General features: G+C 41.4%; 3 protein-coding genes across 5 annotated transcripts; all 3 read right to left on the bottom strand.

The window, feature by feature from the left end:
- Positions 1 to 228: 228 nt before the first annotated feature.
- LOC105570646 (sulfotransferase 4A1-like) lies at positions 229 to 3,896 on the bottom strand. Its single transcript, XM_012028004.1, has 7 exons — positions 3,535 to 3,896; positions 3,183 to 3,454; positions 2,461 to 2,560; positions 1,948 to 2,122; positions 1,716 to 1,833; positions 1,533 to 1,627; positions 229 to 1,162 (listed from the first exon to the last, which is right to left on the bottom strand). The coding sequence occupies exons 2-7, from the start codon at positions 3,388 to 3,390 to the stop codon at positions 875 to 877; spliced, it is 984 nt and encodes a 327-aa protein (XP_011883394.1). The 5' UTR covers positions 3,391 to 3,454; positions 3,535 to 3,896; the 3' UTR covers positions 229 to 874.
- Positions 3,897 to 4,539: 643 nt separating this feature from the next.
- Positions 4,540 to 6,700, bottom strand: LOC105570644 (mediator of RNA polymerase II transcription subunit 18). Of its 3 annotated transcripts, none has more exons than XM_012028002.1 (3): positions 6,397 to 6,700; positions 6,057 to 6,296; positions 4,540 to 5,524 (listed from the first exon to the last, which is right to left on the bottom strand). In XM_012028002.1, exons 2-3 carry the CDS (start codon positions 6,260 to 6,262, stop codon positions 5,065 to 5,067), a joined length of 666 nt encoding a protein of 221 aa, XP_011883392.1. In that variant the 5' UTR covers positions 6,263 to 6,296; positions 6,397 to 6,700; the 3' UTR covers positions 4,540 to 5,064. The 3 variants fall into 3 exon arrangements, with proteins under 3 accessions (XP_011883392.1, XP_011883393.1, XP_011883391.1); XM_012028003.1 differs by having other exon boundaries at positions 6,382 to 6,700; XM_012028001.1 differs by having other exon boundaries at positions 4,542 to 5,524; positions 6,057 to 6,331.
- Positions 6,701 to 7,335: 635 nt separating this feature from the next.
- Positions 7,336 to 11,509, bottom strand: LOC105570652 (ubiquitin carboxyl-terminal hydrolase 30 homolog). Its single transcript, XM_012028039.1, has 6 exons — positions 11,172 to 11,509; positions 10,745 to 10,900; positions 10,338 to 10,501; positions 9,823 to 10,236; positions 8,862 to 9,200; positions 7,336 to 8,704 (listed from the first exon to the last, which is right to left on the bottom strand). Exons 1-6 carry the CDS (start codon positions 11,269 to 11,271, stop codon positions 8,453 to 8,455), a joined length of 1,425 nt encoding a protein of 474 aa, XP_011883429.1. The 5' UTR covers positions 11,272 to 11,509; the 3' UTR covers positions 7,336 to 8,452.
- Positions 11,510 to 18,996: the final 7,487 nt, after the last annotated feature.

The raw sequence follows: 18,996 nt of genomic DNA on the forward strand, positions 1-18,996 counted from the left end.
ATATAACTTTTCTTCTCAGTTTAACCCAAACTACTATAATCTTTGGGATTGTCCATATCGAATCTGACACCCTGTATATGAAATTACTCGGGAAGACATCCCCAACAACATATTTAAAAATCAAGCGAATCGGAGAGGAAGTCGCTTTTATGCACAATTACCAATAATATTAATATAGAAGTACTCAAATATAGATAATATTAATACAGAAGTACTCAAATATAGAAGTACTTAATAATATATTACTTTATTGCGACATATATGCATGCATATCTACAGGTATAATATAAATTTTCTACACAAATACTAATAAACTTATAATCATTAAGTCATCATTTGTTTAAATAATCAAATAGATCCGCAAATAAAGCTATAATTTCTGTGGGAAGTAAGTTCATTATGTTTCTTAACTTAGATATGTAAAACAAATGTCATAATATACTTAGAAGAAGACAAATAATTTGCACCTTTTTTATTTTTATTATTTTAACGAAACAATAGATATTTCTTTTTCGTTATGTGGATCGTGATATATGACAACGTTAAAGGCCAAATGTATAAGGATATAATTCCGGTATGTCGTAAGTTCATAATATTACTTAATTTACATATATATGAAACCAGTGCCATAAGTACCTTACCTAGCCATAAGTACCTACACCAGTGACATAAGTGCCATACTTAAATTATAAGAGGACGCACAAATACATGTATGTCGACATACTTAGAATAATACAAAAATTAATTCATAATAAAAAAAACATAATGTAAATTACATGAATTTTGTATGCGGACGTGTTTCGAACTGCAAAGACAAAAATGGGCTTTATAATTGTTTGGAGACAGTATTCATAAATTGCAGCTACAATTGCTTTCATTGTAACAAACTTGGAAAAGTCAAGTCCGTATCTTTTAAATTGTCAGCAATCCATTTGCTAAATTTTTCTTCGATCTCCGGTGTAAACATATCTTTCCAACCACCGATCTTTCCTTGACGGATGAACAACTCAGATTTTATGGTACCGTTAGGAGATGGCTGATTCACCATTGGATTTTTTCGGAAATTCTCTATTTTCAAATGCTCCGCTAACTTGGCCATCTGCTGATCGCTGTAATTTTTACCGAAGAATGCAGCAATTTTTCTTATGTTTTTAGGTAAGTCCTATGCAAAATAATAAAAAATGTTAAGTACACAGTGAGAAATAATTCGTCGCGTCGTTTCGACATCGATCGACGAATTATTTCCCTCTGGATATAGTTCAACTTAGAGGTACGTAGTACTTTTAATTTTTTTTACATTTTCTCATCGGATTTGAATGATTTAATCGTGTTTTATTAAGATGATTTAAGCTCCAGTAATAATATATAACTGAATATTAATATTTCAAATTTAAAAAATGGTCAAAAGTAAAATATATTTAATTATTTCTTCCTATAACTTTCAGAGAACATATTTGTTCATGACATAATTTAAAAAAATTATTTCTTTTATGAGTGGGTGTAATAAGATAGCATTTTCTTCTATCTCACACCTTTATCAGATCTTCATAGAAGAGAAACATCATATTTGCTCTGTGTCTCATCGCCCAAGCTTCCTTTACATGTTCCCAATAGGGACTAGATATTGCTAAAATTGCGGAAGATAAGATTTTTAAACCAATGAACAAAAAGTAAATTGAGCTGAAATGACAAAACGACCACTTCACTAATCTTACTCTGATTATTAATGAAATCACCACAGAACTGTGCGAGAGATCCTTGATAGCAAATTGATTTCTGAAATGTATACCACGAGTTTACTACGTCTCTTGGATTTCTTGCGATATAAATAATCTAGGAAGAAAAATTTATGTACATTAGTGTCTCGAAATTTTTGTTATCTAATTCTAATGTATTAGATTTCACACACGAAATGAGATTAAAACAATTAAATAAAAATGTAACTACTTTGCAGGTACTGTTTACCACATTCGGCAACAGTTCAAGAGGCAAGTGACTCTTAATGAAACGCGGCGAAGACTGACTTTGCACAAATTCGACACTATAGTTCTGATTATATTGCTCAGTATGAACTTTATCAGGTAAGTCTCTGTTCGCATGGTCATGTAATACTGTCGCCAATCTAAAAAGAAAAAGTTTTTCTGATGAACTAAAGTATAGTTTAAAAAATGCAGAAATTGGCGATTCATAGTTTTATGAGCATCGGTTTATGAGAAAAATAAAAGAAATTAATTTCAGGCTTTCCACGTATGTACAATATATTTTATTAAATCCAAAGTGGAATATGAACTGATGAAATATCTTATGTAGTCTGAATAAAAGTATACCATGAAATAAATGCTTGAAAATAAAAATTTTCTGGCATTTACGTAAGAAATTTTCTTTCTATACTAAAGAAGGAAATGCAAATGTTTTTCTGTAATTCTCTGTAAAATATATAACATATATATTGTACTGTACTCTATAAAGGGAAATCTGTCTCTTAAATATCTTCGACGTGCTTCTTCGAAATTCATGTCATTGGCGATCAACCATACAAGTTCCTGCGTCATTGTTGTACCTAGTCAATAGGTAAATACAATTAACTTTCCGACATAACATTACAAATACTTTTCTTTTCCATAGTTTTATTATTCACGTTATATTTTATTCCTCCAAAATTTTTATGTTTTGATAGCATTGACTCAAGTTTCAATAAGAGTGACACTCTTTGCAAAAGTATGAAAGTTATCGTCGCAAATTTCGGTGCCATTCGAACAATTTGGTTTTTAAATAATTTAAAATAAAGGGAACTGACAAACTGATTATTCACAATAAAAGATCGAATCTATAGTTCATTGAGGTACAATTTTTTTTATAAATTTACATTTCAAATTTTACATCATATTTTCTTGCTTAAGAATATCTAAGTTAGAAGAAGTTACGAAAATATTTCAGAATTTATTACTTTTGAAATGAGATTACGTGAAATGTATGATAGTTTCGTTTCATTGAAAGATACAATTTAATATTCGGTACAATTTTTCTCACACCAAGCGACACTTACACAATATAAAATTTGCAAAATTTTGTATAATGTTTTAGACAATATAAAAAATTTACGTTGTTGCTGTAGAGTCACTCTTTTAAATTGTTTTACTTACAAATACAGGATTCAAAGTCCAACGTAGAAAATAATTTACCTGATCTAGGATGAGAAATAAGCCATGTATCATCTGGACGAATTTTGAAATTATATATATTGCCACCCTTCTCAACATATTTATACGGCAAGAACCACTGTTTCTGACCGATTTTAATGAAACCTCGTTTATAGGACGGATACCATTTTAATAATTCAGCCGCAAGTTCATCCTTGATGTATTCTACCTTCAGATCCTTGAAAGACATAGCCTTCTTCTCGTTAGAATTATTATAATATGCAATTTTGTTCGTCCTCAAGGCCGTTATCACACTAAGTATAAGAAGCGAAAGCTTTATTGAAGTGTCTATACAAAACCTTTTCAACTAGTATATAAAAATGCACAAACTCACATGTACAAGTTTTTTTATTAATATACTCGAACGGCTGTCACTGTATAGTCAACTAGCACCTTGGGACCCACAACTAATGTGTAGTCTTAAAAAGGAAGACTTCAACTAACGATAGTTAGTTTTTCTTCACATTTTACATAGGAGATATTTAAACGCAAACTTTTGTTGGGGTCTCCTGGATCCCGGTGTAGTTTAAGGGTTAATACTAATAAAGTAATTAATACAAAGAATTACTATACTCAAACACAAATAATTATTTAAACGTGCACTCAGGGAGCGCGCTTTCAGCGCTTTCTTCTGTCTTTATTCGACATATAAGTGAGTGACCAAGATACACTGGTGCTTTTAGCACTAATAGCGTTTTTCCGAATGCAGCCAAAAGCATACTTTATATACTACGAGTTATAGTCAGATAAGGTCGAATATAAAAATGTCACTTCAGTATGACGCAAGTCCATAATTTTCTTTAATTTGCATTCGTGAAATAAGTACCATAATTGTAAGAGAAAAACGCGTGACTATATCGACATATTTAAGGTGCATACGGGGAGCGCGCTTTTAGCGCTAAGTGTCTTTTATCTTTGCTCGATAGTGAGTAACGAAGATAGCCTAACGTTTTCGCACTAATAGCGTCTCCCCGAATGCAGCTCTTGAGCAATAGTAAAATAAATTTGTAACAAAAAAGATAAACTATTAAGAATACTCTTAAAAGTCGCCTCTTAAAAAAGATAATATCATATAAACTTACACTGGAAATAAGTAATGCGTTACTCGTAATGTCATTACTATTAGTTACTTGCTCTTGGCAACAGAATGGTAACGGCATTACACTAACGGCATTAACTTACACTCTATGAAAAATGTTGATGTCCCCAGCAAGATTCGAAAGGATTGCCTGAAACTTACCACGATTTTTATATTATTTTCAACGCGCTAAATTCAAAACCAAGACAGATGGAAGGGAAAGTGTTATTCAAACTTTGCAAATTGGAAGATAAAATTTACTATTAAAACAAATAAAGATTTATTTCAATCGGTTGTATAACGTCTTCACAATCCACTTCCAAAAGCAGTCAATTTGGCCTCTGAATGAAAATAAACCCTTAAATAAAAATATATATTTCTATAAGACTTCTATATCTTCTGGCCAGTTTTATGTCGCACACAGCGCACTTCATAATTGAGCCATTTACATAAAAATAGCTATGACAAGATCAAAGATGACAAAAATATCAGTATTTGATATCAACCGCTTATTTGCGCATCAACATCAAAAGGACTTCGATTCGACTAATCAATTTTTAACCAAATTCTTATCCGTTTGTTCAAAATTCTTGTTAAAATAAGAAATTATTAAGAATACTCTTAATAATAAAATAAGAAATGTTGTCAATTTTCTTAAATTACCGAAAAATTCCGTCGTCTTTTTATTCAGCACACTACAAGGCGAATATCTCCATTTTTCGACGTACTAAAGTTCACACGAGATCTCATCTAGAAGCGATTTCTTGTGACGGAACAATATTCCAATTAATGAACTAATCGTTTGTAATCGATCTTCTCCAATTGTACCAAAGGTCGCAGCTGTTCCGCGAATATCCTCATGTCCTCCGCAATGGCGTCCTGTCCGCTGGGAGCCAACACGCTCAGTTCTACCAGGTAACTCTGCGAAATCATCTCCGACATCGGCTCCAGGACTTTACCTTGGTTCACCTTGATGATCTTCGATACGGTGATCTTCATCCGACCCTTGCGGAACATGTAGCCGCGGGTAATGTACTCGAAGTCCAGCTTGCAGCCCAGCTCGGTCAGGAACTCCACCACGGTGTTGCTGGTGGCGATGTCGATGCTGCTGCGAACGATCGTCGGCCGCGACTTGTCGCCCAGCTCGGGCTGGCCGATGTAGCGCAGCTGCCACGGCATGTCCGCGTAGCCCGGATCCACAGCACGTCGCACTCGCAGCAGCAGCGGCTGTTCCTGCGGGGAGCCCCTGAAGAAGATACCGGACCAAGCTCTTGCAACTTCAATGCGCATCAAGTCGACCTCGATTACGTCTGTCGCAGCTTAGTAAACACCAACTAACAGTTACACAATATCAATCTCCTACTCAACAACGTAATCGTTAAGCAACGAGCAGAGGATGAGGGACATTAAATACAAAACGAAAACAGCGAATATGATATCGTTCAAAGTAAAGCGAAAAATAATGTTTCTACCACAGTAATTCAATGTCCATGAATAAAAACTGATTAAGTAGAGACAAAATAGTAAATAGATTGAAAAATTAAAATAAGTACATAACAAATTGAAACATTGACCCATACGAGTAGAAAAAGGCCAGTAGACAAGAGGCCACGTCCCAGTTGAAAGAAAATGTAATACGTAATGTAACTGTAGGGTGCAAGTGTTACATTGTCGAGTAGGAAATCAGAATATTAATTTTATGCAACTGGTAGAACGTGCTTAGCTAGGTGCGTCCATCGTGGACGCCCGTGGAGTCGGAATGAAAGGGATCATCCCACCTGCGGATGCTGAAGCACATCTCGTGGTCGTTGAAGCCCTCTGGCCCGTGGTCCACGTTGTCGCACAAGCCGCGAAGTCTGTGCAGCAACACTTCCACGGAGGAATCCAGTACCGAGCCCTGAAGCAGGTACTCCTGGTTGGGGATGATGTTGGACTTGAGAGCGGCGCTCAGGCTATCCATGGCAGTGCTGATCGGCGCGGTCATGCTGGATTGTGTCGGTCGCGAGAAGAGTCGCACACTGTTGAATGAGACGAGCGAGGACGAGGGGCGTCCCTGTTACAAAGTGAAATCATCAACACCTCTTACGCGCCACTTGTACGCACCATCTTTCGGCATACCTTCGCTCTTATCGTCCGCTACACAGCCGGGCGCATGGTCTTCCTCTCTTTCCCCGAAGACTCCGGGGAAATTTACTTCGTCGGTCTAACCTCAACGCGAAATGAACCGCTAATTCACGGATTCGCGAGCGTCGCGATTGAAACGCAACGCTTTCGGGTAAGTTGCGTGCGTGTTCTACAATTCTCTCCGTAGCTTACGCGTAGCGTTGAAAAGGGAAGCGTGTGAGACGCACGGATGTGAAAATATTCACAACTGTCGTTTAGGACAAGTTGGAGTACAATTAGAGGTTAGGTACCGTGGTGAAAGTTAGGCCCGGTCTACAATGAGTCGTTAGTCGTTAGTCAGAAGTCGGAACTATATGTTGATCCTTTTCCTTTCTGGGTGGAAGAAAAAGGACCGACATATAGTTCCGACTTCTGACTAACGACTAACAACTCATTGTAGACCGGGCCTTATATTTTGCTGAAGGTACTATGAAGTCGACGAAAAGTGAAATGATAGTGTCATTCTGTCTTTATTATTCATTGAATGCGAAGAAAGGCAGAACGACATATGTGTCGACTTGTGTCGCTTGCTGGAAAGCTCCCAGTATCATATTTAAATATTAGTAGAGGTGTGCCGTCTATATTCTCATACGTACACTCTGTCGAAAATAATTCCACAAAATTCTACCAAAAGAAAATAAGCAACTATCAGAATCTAAGAAATTCTACGTAATTTAAAGTGTTTTTAATTTTGTTAATTTTTGTAATACTGCAAGTAGTATTTCATGGAAATGTACAATTTTGTAAAAATTAGTACAAAAGTTTACTAGTTTTAAACATTTCAGAAACAAAATCTTAAAGAATTAAAACATCCGCTTATTTGTAGAATATTACAAAAATTAACAAAAGTGTAATATTCTTGCTGAATTTTTACCGAAATAACAATCGTGACAGTAGAGTGTAATAATCCAGTCGGCATATATTTGATATAAAGTACATTCATGCTTGATATATGTATACTACTTAAAAAACGTAAAACAAAGAACGTAAAGAATTCACAACTTAAGAAGCTCGATCGAAACCACCTTAGTAAAACGTATTGTTTCAGACAAAATTAAATTATGAAAGGGAGAAAGGCCACCACTGTTGACGAAGTATGTCCGGTTCCTGCAGTCTAAATTTTATTTCACTTTAATATGCATTTCATAAGACTTTAAATTACTCGATTACGTACCTAATGTCCTTAAAGTAAATTCATCCTGGTAATTGGCATATTCCTTTATGCCCACCAGAGAAAAAGGAAAGGACTCTTTAATATATACAAATAAATTCGCAGTCTTCGATAATAGTATTTGCAATTGCACTATACGCGCGAGGAGCTCAAAAAGCTCCAAATATAAAACGTAATAAAAAATACAAGATCATCTCTCGCTTATCCCCCTTAATAAATTTAACTCGAAGGATTCGTTATTGGCACGATCTTAGTCCTTGTTAAAATTAAGATTTAATGAACTGACCAAATCAAAGGATTTATGTGAGAATTAACAGTCTCTCTTTGTAGAAATTCTACCATCACTACGTGTTACAGAAGCAAGAAATTTTTTGTTTCACGAAACCGGAACGTTCCGGCATTACTTGTCGGCGTCTAATAATGGCAATTATTGACGCGCCCGTCGCGAATGAAATACATCTGATTTTCAGATTATGTTACTCGATACATTTTGCTGCTGCTTTAAAATATCACTTAGGGACACACGCCTCGCATGTTGTAACAAAGGATTATCGCGCAACATCGAACGATACTAAACTCATTATGGAAAATTCGACAGTCTCTTGTATTTCGCAGATCCTCCGTTCTTTCTAGCTGTGTTTTCTACGCTTATAACTCCTCATTCATAACACCCTGCAACTCTACCCATTCCCATGGATTTCCGTTGCATAATTGCACACGACTGCATTGCTTTGAAAGCGTAAGGGAGAAAGCATGGCTAAAAAGAGCGCGGGATCGGTTATCAATCAGCGCGTCATTTCGTAATTCTTATAGATTGCCTATCACTTTGAAAATTTGTTCCTAGCTAGGATAAACGCTGTTGATGCGCTCGTAAAACAGCAGGTACGGGCTGGCAAGCAGCACCTGCGTAAGCGACACGCTCTCGACGATGACGTCGGACGTGTACAGCCATTGATCCGCCTTGTTTCCGCGTCTGAAGCATACGAAGTGGCCGGAATCCACCGGACCGCGGTGCTCGATCACCGCGCACAGCCGGTACTTGTGTTTACCCTGTATCGTCATGAAACTGTTACCGAGAAACTTTGCGTCGCCCTACAAAGAATCAAGATTAAATTAATTGCGCCGCTCAATCGTACATTTAGACTGAAAGCTGCGTACGTAGGATTGTAAATTAAGTTTGTAAATTAGTTCGAGCTGTAAATTAACCCAGCGAATTTCACCTTTGACAAACTTAGATCTAATAAGTCACCTGCGCGCTTCTCTTTTTCGTCTCCGTATAAGTGTAGGGATCTAGCACCAGAAATTCGGGGAACGTGATCTGATCGTCCCTTTTAATTGGCATGCCCGAGGAGCTCCATGTGGTCCTTGGGATGTGCAAGCACAAACACTTGGGCAGTTTACCGAGAGTGAGAGTCTTGATGGCGGTGCAACGCGACGAGCATCCATCGCATTGCACGTCGCGCACAATTTCACTGTCTACGAAGCGCGACAGCAGCCACTCTAAAGTGTGATGCTGCGGCACGAACGACGAAGTGAGCGGCGGTAGCGGTAGTGATAAGGTTTCAAGCTTATCGTAATGCACTGAAGACTGCAAAGAAAAGAAGTGAAGAATAACATTCATACGTTATTAAGAATGAATCTTATTAGTAAAATAAGAATGTTAAACCGGTATTTATAGATCTTACATTTAAAACCGTCTTGAATTTATCCAAGGACGCTGCACGGAACATTTCATTGGCTAGAGTATCTAAAGATTGTCTGAAGACGGTCTTGAATAAAAGACCTGAATATCGGCCCAAGATTGTCAGAACTATAAATTATCTCGACAGAGAACGAGAGCAATGAAAATTAAGCAATGGAGGAAAGTTCTCTACGAGACAAAGGTTTCTAATATGAGATAGTAAGTTTTTAACACCCAAATTTGACCACAAATCTTCTCGCAACAATTACACGATCCAACAATGAATTTTCTACTAAATAGATTTCGCTCCAAGGGTAATAAATTCACGGTGGAATCAACCGACGGTGCCTATTAATTTACTCCGCTATCCCATATTAGGATTCTATGTATAATGGAATATACATTACTAATGGCGAGCATTTGGTTCGGTTTGAAAGAAAATTGATGTTGGAATATTAAAAGGAAAGATCACACGAAGGAAGCTAGACGGGGACTAGTGATGAGAACTGATTCTCTTTTGCGACGATACCTTCCAGAAACAGTCACCGCACTGAATTTGGCTTGTGATCAGACCCGAGAACGGATGCGTCTCCACCGACACCGAGGGAATGTTACTGAACGGCATAGCGCACAAAGACTTCCACGATCTGAAGAGGCTCGTGCAGTCGCCGTTGCTTTGAATGCCTCGCGACAGTATCTCCGAGGATCTGGCGAGTATCATGCCGGGTTTGCACGTGCTCGGGGACACATTAGCTACGGACGAGGTCGAGGTCATCATCTGATTGTTGCAGTTCTTGTCGAAGCCCTTCGGATTGTCAGAATTGTTCTTCGCCGACGCGATGTCGTTGCAGGAGGCGCTTCTGAGATTCAGGTTGTCGCCCGTCCCTCGTGCGTCCGGCTTGATAATCGGACTTGGTGGCAGTGCATCGGACAGGCAGCCTTTCTGAAATCGCGCAGAAACCTTTCAGCGATTGGCAATAAAAGCTTTTCGAGGCAACAATCTTCTTTTTCTCTCGCGCAACGTTACGTCGGAATATCGCGTACCCTATTCGCTGGTTGCGCTTCAGCATCTAAAGCGCTGAGGACCACGTGGAACAGCTCGTGGGCGTCTTGATGACCAGGCCCGAAATTCCACAACGAGCCGACGGAAGAGATGACCTCGACGGGCGTCACGTTGCCGTACAGGTCGTCCGCAAACCCGTTGATTTCTGCCGGGTAGACACAGATCAGCACAACGTAACGAGGATATAAAAACACAAATACAGAAAATAAAAAAGAAAAACATTCTAAATATTAGACTTGAGCACAAAAGACACCTCCAGATGAGTCTTGGCGCTGTCGAGCGACAAATAGGAAAGAGTCGAGAGAGATGTAACATTTAAGAGGACCAGACATTACAAATTTAAGTCAAAAGTTCAAGTAGCGAAGACAGCGCGAGATCAGAGTCATACTTTTGAGAACGGAAAGCAGCGTGTCGGCAAAGTTTCTATCCTTCTTCCCGTGGTGTCTCTGAAGCCAGATGATAAACGCGGGGCAAGCAGCCAGCGCTTGCAAGAGGGAATTCAGGAAACACGTGTATCCCAAATTGTTGATCCCGACAACTTGACCTGGAATCGGAACAGAGTCACAATTAAACATCAAACTTCAGTTCCCACCGTGCCCATTGAAAACAAACGGAATTAAAAAGCAGACTAAATCCTTCAATAAACCCAATACAAAATCTTCGAGGCAACTCATACGCGGCCCTTTGCACAATTATGCGAATACAACAGAGATACATTTGAAAGGTATCGTCGGTAACTCCCGGTTTAAACGAGAGGCGGAGGCGAAAGGACGTTGTCTCGCCGGACGCTCGGAACGTCGGTCCGGGCAAGTCACCTTTTTTCCTGGGCTTGGGCGACGGGCCCCAGAGGACGAAGAGGCCGACGGCGATGGCGAAGCCGACGCCGGCGAACATCGCAATCTTCTCCACGTCCATCGCGCGCCAAGTCGATCGGCGCTCTCCACCGACGGTCACCCCGCGCTTTAACCTACGTTCCGGCTAATGCAGCTCGCTCCCGACCCTCGTTCAGGCATACTTCCGGGTACGATTTGAGGACCGGGCGCCGTCCCCGCCGTGGACTACACGTGGCGTGGCCGAGCTTCGCCGTGGAAATCGCCGGGGGGGCACCGTCGCTGCAGCACAGGTCGCGAATCGGTCGCGGACGAACGAGCGCGGCGACACGAGCGACTTGCAGGTTATGGTCGGCCGACGAGCGCGACGGCAAAGCGGTAAACAGAACGAGACGGTGAACGCAGAACGAATCGGAGAACTCGGGGGAGCAGATGTCAAGGTGAAGTGTCCTATAATGTTCCTAACACGGGACAGCGGGGTTTCCGAATTTATTCGCCCCCGGAGTGAAGTCCGTTTGGTGGTAAGTGCACCGCTGGATCGTGTAATATCGTCGCGAAGAAAGAGTCATCGCGATTGAATTCGGACGTTGAAAAACCTGCTGTCTTACGTTAGAGGCCTATCTCGTGATAGAGGACTTTCCTCTGTTCTATCATGGAAACGTACTGGGAATGGATTCCGATCGGGAATTTAATTGTTTTACACCCGGCATTTGGCCGGAATTATAGATAAATTCAACGAAGTTTCTGTACAGAGTCGTTTGTGAAAAGATTGCCCGGCGAGAAATGACTCGGTCGACCGATGTCGAAACGATTTTCTCGCTGGGGACTGTCGCGAGTGAGCGAGACAGTGCTACTTAAATATTTATTAACTCGGAAGTTAGCCGAAAAGTTGGTCCTGTCAAAAGGGGATGCGAAATTCCATACGAGAGTCTCGAGGTTGCGACAGATTGGCCCGTTAACGACGCAACTGACAATGAGTTGACGGTTAATCGGGACACAATTGTACGAAAATAATCGAAACTTTAATGTCGCGCATGGATTTTCATTTGTAAATTCCGTAAAACATATATAAACTGGTAGCATTCATCAATCGCTGATAAATCGTGGTCGAATATCGCTGGAACGATCGAGGCGAATAGACATGGCGTCGATACCCGGCGGCCCCTGCGCTACTGCGCGACACTACGCGAGTCGAGTCAGCGACGCGACCTGAATATCACTTTTTGTGACGATAATAAACCGATTGTATTTGCCATTATTTTTCATAGAAAACTCTACGACAAAATGTAGCTGAGTTAAGTTATAGTTACAGATGGAGAGAAAGTAACAAAGTTAAGTAAGGGCCAGTTTCACAAACGTCGTTTAACCGCTAACCCATGGTTAATTGATCCTCTGTCTCTTCTTGGATAACAAGATAGAGAAAGATAGGAAGTCGATTGAACTCTGGTTAACAGTTAACCGACGTTTGTGAAACTGGACCTTAGAGTTATCAAAAAGAAGTAACTATAACTTCGTTACAAGTAACGAGCTACTTCCCAACCCTGCGTAAAAGAGCGTGCATTGAAAAGTCGCACAGCGCCTTGGGTAGCACAGGGAATAAAAAAACAGTTTTACTGGATTATATATGAAATGAATTCTTCGTCCGTCGCATTTCCGTTTGCCCGAGCTCTTTTTTTGAATGCAAAAAGCATTCCTTTTATGTCAATTCTAATGAGAACGCGTCTCGGAAAAAAATTCTTTTGGAGTTTGAACAATCGTGCTAATTTATAAAGAATAAAAATGTCTGTTTTTACTGCACAACGATCACCTATGACCTACGCCAATTCGCGCGTAATACCAAGAGGAAGCCTAACTGAACGTATTGGACGAAGTCCATTCACTGGCGCCTCTACAAAACGTGCGCGTTGAATTACGTACCCACGGTATGTATTTCCAGCGGGTAACACGCCACGTTCACGGTCTTCGATTCTGTAAAATACCTACGTCCAGTTCGGTTCGCATCGATAAAAAGCACCGCTGTTAAATAGAGTCGAGTAATTTTTATCTATCCCTAATTATTATCCGAACCGAATTAATGCGCCGTACCGTGCCGAGCCGGAACTAGACATTTTGGCGCTCGAGGCCGAAGAAAGAAGTGCGCCCCTTTGTAACAAAAAATATTTCCTTCACGGCATATAAATTATAACAAAAAATAATTTTAATTACTTCTATTTAATAGATTAATATTAATTTTATTAGAACATCGCTAATTATCAATTATAAAAATTTGTGTTACCATTTTTGCGCCCCCACAAATCTCTTACATGGGGCAAGTGCCTCGTTCGCCATGCTCTAGTCCCGGCTCTGGTACCGTGTATCCATAAAGTGTAAACTAACGATGTGCTAAATAATTAAAAGAATAATTTAACGATATGAAACCATAGATGAAATCGCATAAGAGCGAGTGTGCAGAGGTAACTCTTTATTTAAAGGATGGACGGAAGAGGAAGATCACCGCCGCTTCGCCGTAACGAAGGCGAAGGAAAAAGGGGGCTCGGGGAGATTGCGGCTCTCGACGATGATTGTGTTACTTGACGTCATTCGCTCGCGCATAGCTGGCCTAGGGCGGATAAATGTGCGTTGACGAGCGACATGCACAAATATACGAGTCACGGGAACGCGAGGCGTACACGAATAAGGCGACGAGACGCTCACATCGCCGCGGTCTCACCCGGTTGCATCCAGCTGCAGAAATCGGAACGACATCGGCGAGAGCGAGAGGATGCGTTGCGAGGTCCCGAATTGTTATATTGCGTTCGGCGTCAACTGAAAAGGAAGAAATACTTAGTAGCACAATATATTGGCATAAAAATAATGTAAATCTAATATTCCTAACATTGTCCAATATTATCAGGTGGTCCCCAGATAGCATGTCTAAAAGACAACTTAATGCCGTCTTAAAGTTGTCTTATGTCTGCAGATGCCTGCGTGTCTTAAAGACATCTTTAAGGCCGCATTAAGTTGCCCCTTAGACATGCACGTCTAAGAGGTGTCTTAAAAGATATCTTTATGACGTCTTTCAGACACGCACTGCTATCTGGGACGTCACTTCTCATTTAGCCAATGTGTCCTCGTATTATCCTCTTCGGTAATTGTGATCTCGTGATCAAACGCGGGGAACATCGCTGCGATGCCTCTCGAGCTTGCACCGCGTATACACAAAAATAAACTTTTCGAGTTTATTTCACTAACAGCAGGCATGGCCGACCTTGTTCGATTCGTGGGCCATATAAAAAAAATTTCAAACTTTCTGCGGGCCGAAACAATCTTAAAAACGTTACAGGTTCTTTACTTCTTACACAAAGAAATACCAAAGTCATTTCTAATATTAAATTTAAACATCAAAATGAAACGAATGCGAAGGAACGTCGAGAACAGAAACTAGGTAGACGACACTTCGAAGACGTTCCCATTTCTGTTTTCGCCTTTCCGCTTATGTCCACACGACTTTCGAGAATTATCGAACCATGCGTCTGCACCTAGGTCGGGTAAGAAACAAACATTCATGAGCTCAGACCTTTCTCGCTATTTCTACGTGTTAAATTCATCCCCTCCTCCCTTCCCCCCTCCCCTTCGAAATTACGACCGCGTTTCGTGAAACGCGGTGTACGATCACGCGTTATTCGATTGCCTTAGCCGGCGGCATTCCGCAATTCGCCATCGACGTGACGATGATTCAGAGAAGGCGATAGTGGGTGCGAGGAAATAATTTCAGAGGTAAGAGATTCCATAAATAAGAAGCAGAAACTGCCGAAGGAAAGAGAGCCAGGGAGAGGTGGACCGAGGCTCAGCTCGGCAAGAGCGGCCTAAGCCGAAGCTGCTATATTGTCGCTGGGAAACGAAAATAGCTGCCGTCAGCCCCAGAAGCGAGCCATGGTGGCGAGGGGGTGAGGGGGTAGGCGTGGAGGACTAAGGTAGCATGGCGGCGCATGGTGTGCGACGACGAAGAAAGTGCGACAAGGAGAAGCGACGAAGAGGATGTTGTATAGAACCTGGAATGAAGAACCCAGCCGAACGGACTTGTTCCCTCTTACATAATCTTTCTTCCTCTTCCTCCTCCTTTACTTCTTCTTCTTCAAGCTTTAAGCCTAGCCTCGAAGCTCGCCGCGCTACGCGTTATGGCATCGCGCGAGAAAGACCCGACACAATAGCAATATATACGATCGATCGGGAACTCCACGATGACTCGTAATGAAAATAAGCATCGAGAATAAGATTTTTGAAGAAAATAAAAATAATGCTTTTTTAAATTAATATCCGGTTTATACTTGGAACCAGGGACACCGTTGGAACATATATTTTCGCGGAGGAACTGAAGATCTGGTTGCTCGCGCAAGAACATGCAGCGAGAGTTTCAAAAGCAAAAGTTCTCAAAGAAATCAGTATGATACCCGAACGAGAGAGATAGCTAATCAGTTATTAATATTTAATAATTATGGCACTTAACAATAAATTAACAGTACATTTTCTGAAGTCAGTCCGAGCTGTTTAATCAGTTGCAAACAGAATCGACTAATTTACTTGAGCCAAAATGGCTGCGTTCGGCGGAAAAGCTGCTTTAATTGCAACTGTTGTAAAATTCGTGAATCTCACTGGCGTATTCTCTCAATCTTGAATGAACTTAAGCGCACACGCGCCAATCAGATTCGTGAATTTGCAACAGTTGCAAAGCAGCCTTTTTCTGCTGAGCGCAACCAATTCTCGCGAATCGTTGAGATACGCGTATCTTTTTGACGATATCGAGGCGGTTCAACGAATGACAAGGATCTTGCCCGTATGATGTAACGTAATACAATGTAATTCGGTGTGACTTATCTCGTCGCCGTACCCCGGTTTGAATGCCAGCAAGATTTACTCGCATTCATTGAGCCGTCGTCCATCGGCGGAATTTATTATCGGAGGCCTCGCGGACCCCGTCCAAATGTTTTCGCCCGAATTAGACCGCGGCGTCGGCTGGATTAGCGAATATACCGCAAATTACACAACATAACTCGTAATTACTGCCGGCGGCGGCGGAACGTAGGTGACGGATGCCAAGAGATGAGTCTCTCTCCTCGGCGTCGAAGAAGGAAACGCGTCGACGTCCGCCGTCGCGACGGCCGATTAATAACACCAATTGGCGATACCGCGGGGGCCGCCTCTAGCCTTCCTCGAGCAGCCAACTTAATTTCCGGTCAGGTGCGTCCTGAAAGAGGCGGATGCGCGGCGGAAACGGAGGAACCGGTGCACCGTAGTTCCGGTGAACTTGCACTTGACGCCCGCGCGCGTCCTCGATCGATCGCGTTTTCCCTTCGATTTTCGCACGGGAAGGAAAGAGCCTCAGGTGCGCTTCGTGCGATCGTAGCGAGCCGAGTTTGGAAAAGCAGACCAGTACCTATCGTGGAAATGTTCGGAATGGATTTCGATCGTAATTGTTCAGTTATTTCCCAGATTTCTATTGTGTTTTCTAGAGGAAACGCAAAACCATTGCCGCGGCAGCGAAATTCCCTTTCCGTTTACGGGTGACTTTTCTTCCCGATCGCCGTTTACGTGACGGCAGGCGCCGGTCGATCGGCCATTCCTCACTCGGGCACGTCGTCGCGTCGCGCCGGTGCCGTCGGCGACGCCGCTGATCGTTCCTGGCGCGAGATACGCCCAGTGGCACCTCGGCGCAACGACGAGCGCGGAAATTTGGCGCGGACCGAGACGGAATCGCGGCGGTAACCATGTTTTCCCGTCCGCCGTCATCGTCCCTTCGGCTCCTCCGATCGCTCGCGGGCAGCATCTCGCAGGCGCCAATGGCCCCGATGAACGGCGTCTCGTGTACTCTCGCGAGAGCGGTGAGAGAAGGCCGATTTTAACCGCGCCTCGCGATAGCGATAGCGCGCATTCCCGAGCGGAGCTATCTCCGGGCCGCCGCGAGCGTGCGCTTGGCACGATTCGGCGGAGCGGAGTCCGCGAGATGTTGCCGCTGATCTAGCGACGGTATTCTTGGTCCTCCACTTTTGCAGGCCGCCGAGCGAGCTTCCTCGTAGGAATCGCGGTCAGAGAGACTCCCGGCAGAGTTTCGTCTTAGACAGAGTTACGCTTCGGGAGACACTTGGTACCTACATTCATCCAACTATCTTTACGCTATAGCCCATTTCTAACCAATGCAGATTAACTTCGCTCCCAGTTTAACGAAGTTTCTTATCTTTTTCTCGTTTCAGGAATTGGAAAAAGATAGTAGAAAGTAAGTTACACCGAGATCAAAGTTAATCTGCGTTGGCGGAAATGGACGTAACCCCGGTTTTCACCAACGTCGCGCAACTTCCATCGTATCCAAGTAGAACATATTAGTCGTAAAAGCATCAAGATGACATCATTTTTTCATCATTTTTTTATGCATCATGTAATCTGTAATAATATATTATTATACACATCACGAATATCGTAAAACAGCATGTCATAAATCAGTCATTGCAAAGTAAATCTTGATGTCGATCATTTTATGACGTGAAGTTCATCATTTTAATGTCACATTGACGGTTTTGTGATCAACTTGTTCTACTTGGGTAGTTTAAGTCACCTTTCGTCTCTTTCTAAGGGGACAGTTAGAAAGACAAAGGATGGATTAAACTAAGATCAAAGTTAAACGACGTTGGTGAACGCGGGCGTTAGACATAAGACAGCTTCATTGCGCATGTAATGAATTTTCTCAGAACTGTTAAATCACACTTGAATGGACACCATCTCGAGTTATATTCTATAATTGTCTCCACGGCGGAAAACCGACTATTTTGCGTCGCTCGTGACAGAGGGAATCGAGGGACTCGAGGGGAAAAGAAAAAGAATTGATACCTGGGGGACTCATTCATCTTCGTGATCTGGACGAGTCTTGCTTACTTTCCGCAACCTTACGCGTAAATATGAGCCGCACAACAGTTTCAAATATTTCCCCGAGTCGTTTCGCCATACGTTTATTGAATCGTGCCGCGTCGTAAACTCTCGGGCGCTCTCCTTTATTGGTGAGCGAGGTACTCGCGAGCGAGCGAGCGGGCTAAGATCATCAAACGCGAATATAGCGGAAATATACGGAGCGCGTAAACTAGGTGACGCGCGATTCAATTGGAACGTTAATAGGATCGATCGTTTAAATCCCGAGATCACGTTCGTCTGAATTTCGATTTCCGGGAAAAAAAAATGGAAATGTATCATTGTATGTGTCTCGATCACGTATTACCTAATTATATCCAATTCTAAGATCATCAGAACTTCGGAGATCTGACACTTTTATTGAATATTCAATGTCATTATCTATTGAGATCTAATTACGTTCTCTTAGGTCATTTAATTATAGATTTAGTTAGGTCTCAATAGGCAACGTCGAACATTCAAGGAAAGTGTCAGATCTCTGAAGATCTGATGATTTTTGGAATTGGATCTCATGAGGTCTAATTAGATATTATTATACATGATTGAGGTATATATGAGATTTTTTCTATTTTTTCCCGGGTTTTTATTCAGACGGTAATTAATTCAAACGGTAAAAATAATTATTTATCGATACTTATTGAAGACTCGATGCTTCGTATCAATTATCAATAAAAATAACAATAATGTATAAAAGTATTTCCTATACTACATATAATATAAAGAGCTCGTAGTTCGAATTTTATTCAATTCTTAACTTTTCTGATTCTCCTTACAATCTCTTAAAGCAAAATATGGGACTAGAGAGAGAAGTGATAAGAAAGTATCAACGATAGTAGAACAATAGATAGTACAGGATGAAATCAAATGTGCACACATA

Source organism: Vollenhovia emeryi, unplaced genomic scaffold (genome assembly GCF_000949405.1).
Source record: "Vollenhovia emeryi isolate VEMERY1.0 unplaced genomic scaffold, V.emery_V1.0 DF939120.1, whole genome shotgun sequence".
Classification (NCBI taxonomy): Eukaryota; Metazoa; Arthropoda; class Insecta; order Hymenoptera; family Formicidae; genus Vollenhovia; species Vollenhovia emeryi.